Source organism: Planococcus citri, chromosome 1 (genome assembly GCF_950023065.1).
Source record: "Planococcus citri chromosome 1, ihPlaCitr1.1, whole genome shotgun sequence".
NCBI lineage: Eukaryota > Metazoa > Arthropoda > Insecta > Hemiptera > Pseudococcidae > Planococcus > Planococcus citri.
In genome coordinates this window covers 22,529,368-22,540,726 of record NC_088677.1, presented here as the reverse complement: position 1 = coordinate 22,540,726, position 11,359 = coordinate 22,529,368, and the positions used below count along the sequence as shown (strand labels likewise).

Below are 11,359 nucleotides of genomic sequence, written 5' to 3'. Positions count from 1 at the left end.
GATCTTATCTTCAAAGATCTAATCGTTCCTAATAATAAAAAATATTGCGGTGTTGATCAAAAAAATTGCATGTCACGAAAAACTGCTCAAAAAAATATTTTTAATGATGACCCAAAAGCAATGCATCAATCAAGTGGCTGGTTTAAAAAATTTCAATTTCAAATGTTAAAATTTACAAAAGGAAAAGTTCACTTCTGTTTTTGAAAAACAATGGGGGAAAAATATCGGTGAAACCACTTTTTCAAAAAAATCGATTTTCTTCAATTTTTTTTAAATTTCAAAAAACACATTTTAGGTGATTAAAAAACACTAAAAACAACCATAAACAACGTTTTTTTTGTTAATAGTAAAAAATTTCTAGGTAAAAAGGTTTATTTTTTCAAATAACAAAAATATTATTTCAATTTCCCACATTCTTGGATTCATTTTCAGCTGTCGATCCCAATTTTAATTCATCATTTCATTTTCAAATTTTGAGTGATTTCATTTCAGAGTTTTTGGTTTCTTTTTATTTTCATTTCATCCAATTTTCAGAATTTTCAATTTTTGATACCTAATATTAGGTACACGATTTGGTTTTTGATTTACTTTAGTTAATTTTCAGTTTTCCATTTGCATTTTAACTCAATTATTTTACATTTAAAGTTTCATTTTCAAATTTTTCAATTTCATTCAGATAGTTTTTAAGTTTTTATTTTCGGTTTTTGATTTTATATTTTCATTTTTTAAATTTTATTTTCAAAACTTCAAATTTCATAATTATCAAGTTCTTTTTTTTCGGATTTTTCAGTTTCAGTTTCTGGTCTCATTAGAATCATAGGTATGTATAATTTCAAGGTTTTAATTTTTTCAGAATTTTTAGTTTAGTTTCAGTTTTTGATCCAACTATCCGAATTTTCTATTTCATTTTTGATTTTTAATTTTATTTTCAGCTTAGGTACGATCTAATTTCAGAGTTTTATTTCATTTTCAGTTTCTATACCTATTCTTAGAATTTTCAATTTCATTATTAATTTCGTTTTCGAAGTTTTAGGTTTAATGTAGGTAGGTACCTACTCTTTTCAATTTTATTCTCAATTTTGGATTTTACTTTAATTTTTTCATTTTATTTTTCAATTTTCAATAATTATCATAATTTTTTTATTTCATTTTCATTTTCATTTTTGATCCTAATTTTAATTTCATTTTTAGTCTTTAGTGTTCCCAACCTATTTTTAAAATTTTCAGGGCTTTTGCTTTATTCTTCCCATGCCCATGAAACTGAAAATAAAATTGGAAAATGAAAATGAAATTGAAAGCTCTGAAATTAAAACCGCTTGATGAAAATGAACTCTTTGTCCAGCATTTTACAAAAGCTAAAAATGCTAAAATATTGAAAACTACCACTATTTCATCACTTTTTTTTTAATAGAGGACAATTTTTCATTATTAAAATTTCTTTTCAAGTTTACACACCCATTTAAAATAATCAGCAGGAGAAATAAATTATCCAAGCAGCATTGTTTTAGGATTGAGAGAGCTCAGAAAGCTGCTCAGCATCATGTATTGCTTAAAGTTAGGCAATGGCTAAGTAATGGTTTTAGATGATAATTAATGAATTGGAGCAAGTAACACCCACCCTAAGGCTAATCAAAACGTGTAACTCTTTTTTCAAATTTTTCAGACAATTTTTGCATTTTCGTTTTTACTGAAAAAAAAAATTTTAAGCGGTAAAATAGAGAATTTTCATTGTTTTTATTTTGAACAAACAACACAGTTTTATTCGTTTAAAATAATATAAAGACAATGAGAATTCTTTATTTTATTCCTTTGAGCTTTTTAGGAAGTTACCAATGTCAGTATCAGACTATCTGTAACTATGATGAAAGAAAAAACTCACAAGCATGAACACCCGTCTACCAGGCAGTGAAAGTAAGTAGTGAAAAAGTAGTGATTTTCAGCAATTTTGCTTAAAAGGTAGTAAAAAATGAGAATAAGCGGAAAATCCGATTTTTCCCACAAGAAAAATTTTGTAAAAAAATGGCTCATTTGTTGACTTTTTTAGAACTTGAATTACATATTTTTGAAAGCTTCTGCCCTCGCTTCGCTCGGGCTATTTGCTCTTTTTTTCAATTTAAGCAGCCTATTGTTCACATTCAAGAAATGTTCGAAATTTTAATCAAAAAATTACTCCCTTACCTCCATAAAAAAAACTTTTTTTTTTACTTCTTGAAACATGCATTTTTGAACGTTTTCTTGGTCTCGCTTCACTCGGGCTCGTTTGCTTTTTTTTCAAGTTGGAATTTTTTTAAAAAAAATAATCATGCAAGTTTTAAAATTTTGAAGCAAAAATAATAAACTTCTTCATTCACCCCCCAAGAACACAAGGTTTTTGTACCCTTCAAAATACTAATTTTCGATAGCTTTTTCGAAAAATTGGTATATTTTTTCCAAATGTTGTTCAAATTTTCCATTAATTTTTTTTAAATTTTTTATTTTGAAAAAAGTTCTTTATTCGCCCAATTTTATTACACTAACAAAGGCCTTAAAGGTGAAAATAAAATCAAAAATTGAAACGACAAAATTATATTCTCGACATCTGCTTGCTTGAAAAAAATCTTGGGATGTTTGAAGACATCAGAAAAGCGAAAAATTTTAATGTAATGTAAGATTTTGCCACGTCCACCCCCTCCCCCTCTTGAAAAATCCCAAGTGTTTGAAAAATGTCATGCTAAAGTCCTGCTTTTTTATTTTGAAATTTTGTTGGACTAGACACCCTGAAAAATCACTGCTAAAATTTTTAAAAAAATCCTTCATCTTTCATAAATGTACCTATTTGAAAGAAATTTATTCTCGAAATAGTTGAATAAGTTGATTCGTGATTTTTCGAGTTCGCTCATTTTGTACCTATTATTTTTAAACATGTACACATGAGAAATTTGTAACAAGTAACAACTAGAATAAAAATGTAGCAATGATTATAAAATCATTGAATTGATTTCGAACTGATGAAAACGTGTTGTTAGCTTCAATGTAATAAATTAGTCCAACCGAAAAAAAGAAGAAAAATCGTTCTTGTAGGGTGGTTAGAGGGGGGGGGGAGGTTGAAAATATTTTGGAAGTTGGAACTTGAGTTGCAAGGCACAAGGGCAAGGCAGTGATTTTTTTTGAAAGGTAGTGAAGTAAAAAAGTTAAAAGGTAGTGAATAGTGATTCTCCTTCTCGGCCAAAAAATTCCGGGAGACACCCTGACCCTGATAAATAATTATTTTGAGTTGCAAATTTGATTTTTCATTTTTCAAATTTCGATCTTTGCGTTCAATTCAATCAAAATCAAAACGAATCGCGTTCTGGCAAAAAAAAAAAGAATGCGTTTCGCGTTCCGTTATCCGTTTGCGTTCGCGATTCGCGAACTTGCCGTTCCTCGTTCGCGAACGTGAGTGCAATCGAAACGAACTGAACGTTTTTGTCTGTGATTGTAAATTTCTGGAAAGAGGAAAAGCTTTGAAGTTTGAAGAATGAAGAGTGTGTGAAAGATCAAAAGATGAAAGAGTGATAATTTTAAATATTTTAATAATTAACAAGTTCCATTCCATCGTAGTATAGTATAGTAAAATTATAATTAATTGAATTCTTGCAGGTAATCATTTTATTTTTTTCCCAAGTATTTCTGTTTCTTAATGTCGACAATAACTGTATGTTTTTTCTCGAATATTAGGAAAATGATGAATTAAGAAGCAAGGCACATGCTATGAAGTGTCTTTGATAACACGAACCTGATGCTGAAAACCGAATGAAACCGTTTTCTCGGGTGAGTTGATGATTTTGGAATCAAGTAGACCAAAGTTATTGTAATTATTGTATTCGTATCCAAATCGTTGGTCAATAAGTATTCTGTTTCGATGCGGATTCGAGTAATTGTTAGGAAATGCTGTTACCGGTTGTTGTGAGACACATAAAAGTTAACCTGCATTTGGTAACCATTCGGGAAAAAGTGCACCGATCTCGATAATCTACACGAGTAGTGTGAACTCATCATGGTGTAAAGCGTTGTTACTTCTAGTCTATCCACTCGCTCTCCTTTATCGTTTTGCTTATCAATAAAAAAGAATAATAAAACGTTGTAGTTTCTAGTTAGTTACGATATGTCGATTTTTAGCGTTAAATGTTCAATATCTCGGTAATAACTCGATATTATTGCTTGATTACAGAAATGAAGTTATACGTTAGCTGAGAAACGGGTGAAAAAATCGATAACAATGGCGATGAACGGCGGCGCGACTTCGAACACCTTATCCAAAACTACACTCGAGATGCCGGCGAAAAGAAAAAACGTGAAACCGGAAGTTTTAAAGAAACTACTGAAGCAAGTGTACGATAGTGTTTTCAATCCTAACGCCATCGGCGCATTGTACGCGTTGTTCGAAAAAGACAGTTTTCTCATCACCGTTACGGATTTGAAGAACGCGTTCAAAGCTACGTTGTACATCGATGGTATGGAATTCGAGAGTATCGCTAGTCAGAAAAAGAAAGCTCGCAATGACGTTGCGACGAAAGCTTTGAAGCACTTGTTTTTCGGCGTTGTAGAAACAGCTCCTGAAAAGTCGCCGAAAAATGAAATTCCAGCCACTCCAATGATAGTTGCTGATGATTCGAACGTCGTAGAAACTAAAACTTCGACGGTTCATCGCCACAACGACGATAAAGTTTCCGAGTCGTCGCCGTCGCACGATACGACCTTACAAGCGATTGCGAAATGCGCAAAACTTCATCTGAATCATTCGAGTAACGGAAACGTGCCGAAGAAAATGAAGAGAGATTGCGGAATCCACGTCGATCCTCATCTGTTACCACCCAAGAGAAAGGAAATCAAACATACCATTTTGGAGCGCGTTGTCAAGCAGGCTTTAGGCATAGAAGAGTGCCAAAATCCGAATACCATTACCGCGTTGTACACGCTGTACGAAAGAGATTCTTTCTATTTCGAAGTGGTGCCGATCGACGACAACGATCACAAATTTTTAGCTCATTTATTCATCAACGGTAGAGTGTACTCGGAGAGCTCGTCCAGCATTAAGAAAGCTAAAACCAACGCCACGCTGAAAGCGTTGAGAGATTTGTTTCCTAAAATTGCCTACGGAGACGACGGTGCGCCCGAAAGTCCGATTTCAGAACAAGACGAGTACTCTCAATCATCTTCATCTACGGAAGATTACGATTGCGTTAAGCTTACACGCACCATTAAAGACGAATTCAACGCTACGCCGCGATGTTCGCCTCAAGACTGCTCTCCGAAAAACTCTCAATGTTACAACTTTTGCGATATTATTGCGTCTCTTGTACAGAACAAATACAATGCTGTGGTACAATCATATCCCGAACATTTGCAAAGGTACAGTGTGCTATCTGGCATTGTAATGATTCAAAATAATGATATGTCAAATGCTACCGTCATTTGCGTTTGTACTGGTAAATTTCACTGATATTTATTTTCCATTTTTTTTTTTTTTTTTTTTTTTTTGCTAATTAATAATAGTGGTATTTTAACAGCTCTCGTAATACGAGTTAGATTTATTTTACGTTTATTTTTAGCGTACTAATATCCGTCCTCATTTTGTAGCAAATGTGTGCGTCGTAAGCGAAAGGAAACGGCTGGACGAGTAATTTTGGCATTCACAGGGATTGTACTCGGTTACTTTTTAAAAATGTGGTTACTAAAAGTTACTTTTTTTTTTACAAATTTCCTTTTTTTTCAAAATTTTATCCGAAATTCTTCAAAGAAAAACATTGCTTTTATTTGAATGGCATCGCTGCTTTTTCAGCGTTACGAATTTTATTTTTTCAGTTTTTGTTGGTTTTTTCTTTTAAAATGTACTTAAGGGTTTTCTAATTTCGACAGGTATTTATTTATGAATTTCTCGATGGATTTTAGTGGATTTTCCCCTGTTTGATTGATTTTTACATCTTGAATTTTGGTGGTGATTTTTTTCCAAAATAATTTTTCCATTATTTTGCTCTGAATTTTGATGTTTTTTTTCGACTGAATTTTTGCCCAATTTTATCACCTCGAATTCTCGTGATTTTTTCGTAAAAATTTTCTCTCGAGCTTGTGTGATTTTATTGCTCAAATAGTGGGGATTTCTCCTTATTTCGGTTCGATGGCCTTTTTTGAATTTTGTGAATTTTTTTCTTCGCCGATTTGGTGAGCTTTTTTTTTAAATTTTTGTAGATTTTTCCCTATTCTGATGGGTGTGATTTTTCTGAATTTTCGCGAGTTCTCTTTTTTCAAGTTTTTCGATGATTTTCTCGGAATTTCCATTTTTTTTCTTTTTTTAAATTTTGGCAAAGTTTTTCCAGTTTTGACAGACTTTATCAACTTTGAATTTTCACAATTCTATAGTTTTGTCCTAAATTGTGGTCATTTTTTGACCAAATTTTTTTTATTTCAACAGTTTTTTTTGTGTTTTGTGCTTTAAAAAATCAAGTGATTTTTTTGCTCACATTTTTGTAGAATTTTGATATTTTTTTTCGTTAAGAGAGGGAAGCTTCTTCAAGATTTGATGACTTTGTTTTTTTTTTTTTCACCTTTTGTGGTGGATTTTTCTGCACCTTGATATCTTTCGTTCCTTGATACCTCTCTCTCTTTTCCTCTTCCCTTCCAGTTCTGAGGGAAGTTCCTCCGGATTTCCTCTTTCTTTGAGTAATTTTTTTTTCAAGTTCGAATTATTTTTCTCTGTTGAATCTTCTTGGGTTTTGCTAAAAAATTTTCGATGATTTTTTTCAAAAAATTGTTGATCTTATTCCCGTATTTATATCAACTTTTAATTCTCGTGACTTCTCTGTTCAGAATTCTTAATGACTTTTGTAGAACTGAATTTTCGAGAGTTTTCCATTTTCATCATTTCGATAATAATTTTGTTTCGAATTTTATTGATTCGCTTTTCTGCCTGAATTTTTGTTTCTAATTTCGTCAATACCTTTTTTTCCCTTGAATTTTCGAGATTTCTTAAAAAATTTTCTTCTAATTTAGCACCAGATTTTAGTAATTTTTTTCTGCTAAAATTTTTGAAAAATTACCCTGTTTACAGATTTTTTTTCAAGTTTTTGAGAGTTTTTTTGAACTTTGAGTCTTGATGGTTTTATCTGGAATTCTTTTGAGGATTTTTAGATTTTTTTTCTAGTTTTAATCTTTGAATTTTCTTAGTTTTTATTTTCCAGTTTTTCGACGATTTTGTGAATTTTTCGCAATTTTATCGTTGAATTTCGTGAGTTTTTTTTTCAATTCTTGCGATATATTTTCTTAAATTTTAGTGCTTTTTACCCTAATTTTTTCGGTGGGAGTTTTTCTACTTCAAATCGAATTTTTATTCTGGAATCCTCGTGATTTTTTTCAACTTCTTAAATTTTGACAAAATTCTGTTTGTTGGTTCATTTTGAATTTTGCTCTTGAGTGTTATTCTTACGGACTTATGGATTTTTATTTATTAAAAGATGATCACGAAGAGGTTTTTCAAAATTATATTTTGACTACTTTTTTTCCCCTCCAGATTTTGATTTTTGCTCTGCTTCTTGTTTTCGTCATTATCACTCAATTTCAATATAGTAGGGGTGGGCTGCTTGAGGATCACTTGCACCCCCCTGCCGATCCTCCGAGACAACTTTTTTCTTAAAGGGAGAGCCCTAAGAAACATTTCTAGCCCTTTTCCTAAAAAAAAGTGGCCCTACTTACAAAATGGCGGCCATTTTGATTGACAGGTCTGCCGAAATGGGACTAGCACTGAATTTTTTAAACTGTACAAAGGTAGATCGAAAGAGCAGGCAAAAATTCATCACCTGTTAAAATTTCAAGTGCTAAAGTGCCTTTTTCGATTTTTGTTGAATTTTTGAAAATCGAATTTAGGCCAAAAATGAGGGGGAAAATCAAAATTCTACCAAATTGAGCTAGAAAGCTGAAATTTGGGATGTACCCTATTTTTGACCTGCCAAATCGATTGGAAATGGTTTCAAACTGTGTTGACCAGTTCTGGAGCCTCCAGTAGATTTTTGAAACTCAAAATTCTCACAAAATTTCATCAAATGGAGTTGGAAAGCCGGAAGTAATTCTGCAAACTAATTTCAATACGCTCTGAAGTCAATTGCAAGTAAATTTCAAGTCGTTTGAGAGCCTCCAGCAGATTTTTTGAAAATTACTGGAGCCTCCAGCAGATTTTTGAAACTTTAAATTTCCCCAAAATTTCATCAAATGGGGTTAACAATCCAAAATTTACTCTGCAAACTAATGGTGGTTTCAAGTGGTTTTGAAGCTTCCAGCTACTTTTTGGAAATTTCATTTCTCCTAAAAACGCCATGAAACCTTTCAAAAAGTCACTAGGGCTCCAAAATTACTTGAACCCACCTGAAGTCGTCTTCAGAGGGTGTTAAAATTGGGGTGCATAGTTAATTTCAGCTTTCCATCTCCATTTAGATGAAATTTTTCAAGTTTCAAAAATTTACTGGAGGCTCCAGTAATTTTCAAAAAAATTGCTGGAGGCTCCAAAACGACTTGAAATTTATCTGCAGTCGACTTCTCGGCGTATTGAAGTCAGTTTGCAGAATTAATTTCGGCTTTCCAACTCCATTTGATGACATTTTGTGAGAATTTCGAGTTTTAAAAGTCTGCTGGAGGCTCCAGAACTGGTCAAAACGGGTTGAAACAGTTTCTAATCAATTTGGCAGGTCGAAAATAGGGTATATCTCAAATTTCAGCTTTCTTGGTCAATTTGGTAAAATTTTGATTTTTTCCCTCATTTTTGGTCTAAATTTGATTTTTAAAAATTCGCCAAAAATCGAAAAACGCACTTTAGCCCTTGAAATTTTGACAAGTGATGAATTTTTGCCTGCTCTTTCGATCTACCATTGTACGGTTTAAAAAATTGTATGCTAGTCCTGTGTTGGAACGCAAAATCTGAGATTTCGGCTGACCTGTCAATCAAAAATTTTGTGACTTTTTTCCCATTTTTTTTGAGTCATGTCAATTTTTGACAGTTTTGATGGAGGATTGTTTTTCTTTTTGAAGCAATAAGGTACATTTTTTTGTATTAGAAAATTTAAAATCATTTTCACAAATCATTTTTTTCCAAATTTGAGTTTCAATTCCTCCCCCCCCTCCCCACCGCCCTTTCTTATTGATTTTTAATAAGTTTCCCGTTCTAAAATAATTCTTCTTATTTATGGAATTTTTTTTTACAAATCATTGTTTATTATTTCTCAACACCACTAAAATATTTTTTTTTCATCAAATCCTCGCTCATGTCAACATTTCTGCTATTTTACAAATTGGAATTTTTGTGTTTGATTTTTTAAACTGATTTTGAATAAATGATTAAATTTCGTTCCTTCCTGTTTCGGTAGACTTCCCCCTCTTCTTTCAATTTTGCAATTTTTTCAGTAGTTTAACACATTTTTCGATTATGTTTCCGGAATCCAATATTTTTTTCTTGTTTTCTTTTTGCATTTTGATCTACTAGTACTTAGGTTACTTTCGAAATGTTGATAATTATTCGTTTTGAGCTTTTGCTAGTTTTTTTTTCAAAAATGGTTTTTATTCGAATTTTGATATTTTTTCTGTGTTTTTTGAAAAAATTGCTGTTGAAATTTGTCGTTACGTTTTGTTTTGTTTGTTTTTTTTGTAATCTAAAGTGAAATGTAAGGTTTTGCTTGCATTGAAGCTTTTTGGTTGCCACTTTTTTTTACATTAAAATTTTTTTGGTTACTTTTTTCAGCGTTTTTGGTTACTAAAGTTACTTTTTTTGAGAAAAATTTGAGTACAATCCCTTCATTCGTTTCAACGAATATGTACTTAATTACTTACGTATGCGTAGACAATAGACATAGTATGTAGTTTTAAAAATACGAGTATCTCAGCTTGCTTATAAATTTTCGCCAATAACGCCGACTGTTCGTTTGTTTTCAGGAAATAAATGTCTTCGCGGAGATCACGTATCGAAAGATGGCAGCGTTCTGTTCGATTGCCACGCTGAAATATTAAGCAGACGATGTTTGATGTTGTACTTGTATTCCCAGCTCAATCTTTCTCTGAGCCGCAGCAACGACACTATTCTTGAGTTACTCGACAATGGATATTACCGGGTGAAAGACGGAGTGAAATTCTACCTGTACGTAAGCTCGGCTCCGTGCGGAGACGGCCGTGTATTTAGTTTTTCGGCGGCCAAAAATCCAGACAGGCCGAAGCTGGTGGAAAAGCGAGGAGTGCTGAGAGTGAAATTGGAATCGGGAATGGGAGGCATACCGGTTACCGAGTATATCGATATCAGTCCTACGTTCGAAGATTATATGAAAGGTCAACAGATGGTTCTTATGTGCTGCTCGGCCAAATTAATGCGTTCCAACGTGTTAGGCGCTCAAGGGGCACTTTTGTCGCACTTCTTGCTGCCGGTGTATTTCGATGGCATACTTATCGGCGACATTTTTCATAAAGGTAACTAACGTCGAATTATTCGGATGCAATTTAACGTGTCGTTATCGCTATATCTGTGTAAATTCGCCTTTTTGTATTTTGCCCTATAGGTAATTTAGAGAGAGCTCTGTACGAAAGAGTCCAGAGTGACGAGCTGAAAAATTTGCCGTCTTCGTACAAACTGAACAAACCAGCCATCGAAGGTATTACCAGTAGCAGAATAGTTATAAACGTTAAGCCCGGCAAATCGTGCATGAATTGGATAGAGTGCGATCCGACGGTGGAATTCATCAAAACCAAAACTGGTCTAACTTCGCTAGATTCTGTATCGCGTTTATCTAAGCTGCATTTATTCAAACAGTTCCTAGATATATATGTAGTTATTTTTAAGAATACCGAGTTAGCCAAAGCAGTCTCGATCTCTTATCTCGTTTACAAAGAGAAAGCGTTGGAATATCAACTCGCTAAAAACGTATTTTTTCAAGCTTTAAAAACCAGACAGAAGGGCCAATGGTTGAGAAAATCCAAGGAATCGGATTCATTTCTTCTTGAAAAATTCGATAATTTTGGTTATTGAATTAGCCCTTCGGTGTTTATTTCGCGGTCATTCTCATTGATTTACTGATTCTCATTTTTTTATGCGTGTATTTTTTTCCTCTCATTTTTGTTTCCTCAAAGAGCTGCAAAAAGGTTTAAATTTTAGTTTTATTATTGCGTGATATTCGTTTTAAGGAAATACCATTTAATAACATTCGTTTTTCTTTTTTTCTTATTTTTAATCGGCGATACTCTCATGTTTTGTATTATTATTTTAGATGTAATAGTTTTTTTCATCATTTTGTTCGTTCTTGTTTTCTTTTTTTTTTTACTTCGATCATTTTTTTCGAGTTTGTTTTCGAGTATTAAAAAATTTGGTGATTAACGA

The 11,359-nt window shown here is 32.6% G+C and overlaps 1 protein-coding gene across 1 annotated transcript; it reads left to right on the top strand.

Annotated features, from left to right (window-relative positions):
- The first annotated feature begins 3,460 nt into the window (after positions 1-3,460).
- LOC135849890 (double-stranded RNA-specific editase Adar-like) lies at positions 3,461-11,352 on the top strand. The gene is made up of 5 exons (XM_065370526.1): positions 3,461-3,618; positions 3,697-3,789; positions 4,190-5,447; positions 9,931-10,455; positions 10,545-11,352. The coding sequence occupies exons 3-5, from the start codon at positions 4,238-4,240 to the stop codon at positions 11,009-11,011; spliced, it is 2,202 nt and encodes a 733-aa protein (XP_065226598.1). The 5' UTR covers positions 3,461-3,618; positions 3,697-3,789; positions 4,190-4,237; the 3' UTR covers positions 11,012-11,352.
- The last annotated feature ends 7 nt before the right edge of the window (positions 11,353-11,359 follow it).

Coding starts and splice junctions, on each gene's coding strand:
- LOC135849890 (XM_065370526.1), top strand. CDS start 4,238: ATGGCGATGAACGGCGGCGCGACTTCGAACACCTTATCCAAAACTACA. Junction 5,448..9,930: donor CGTCATTTGCGTTTGTACTG/GTAAATTTCACT, acceptor GTTTGTTTTCAG/GAAATAAATGTCTTCGCGGA. Junction 10,456..10,544: donor CGGCGACATTTTTCATAAAG/GTAACTAACGTC, acceptor TTTGCCCTATAG/GTAATTTAGAGAGAGCTCTG.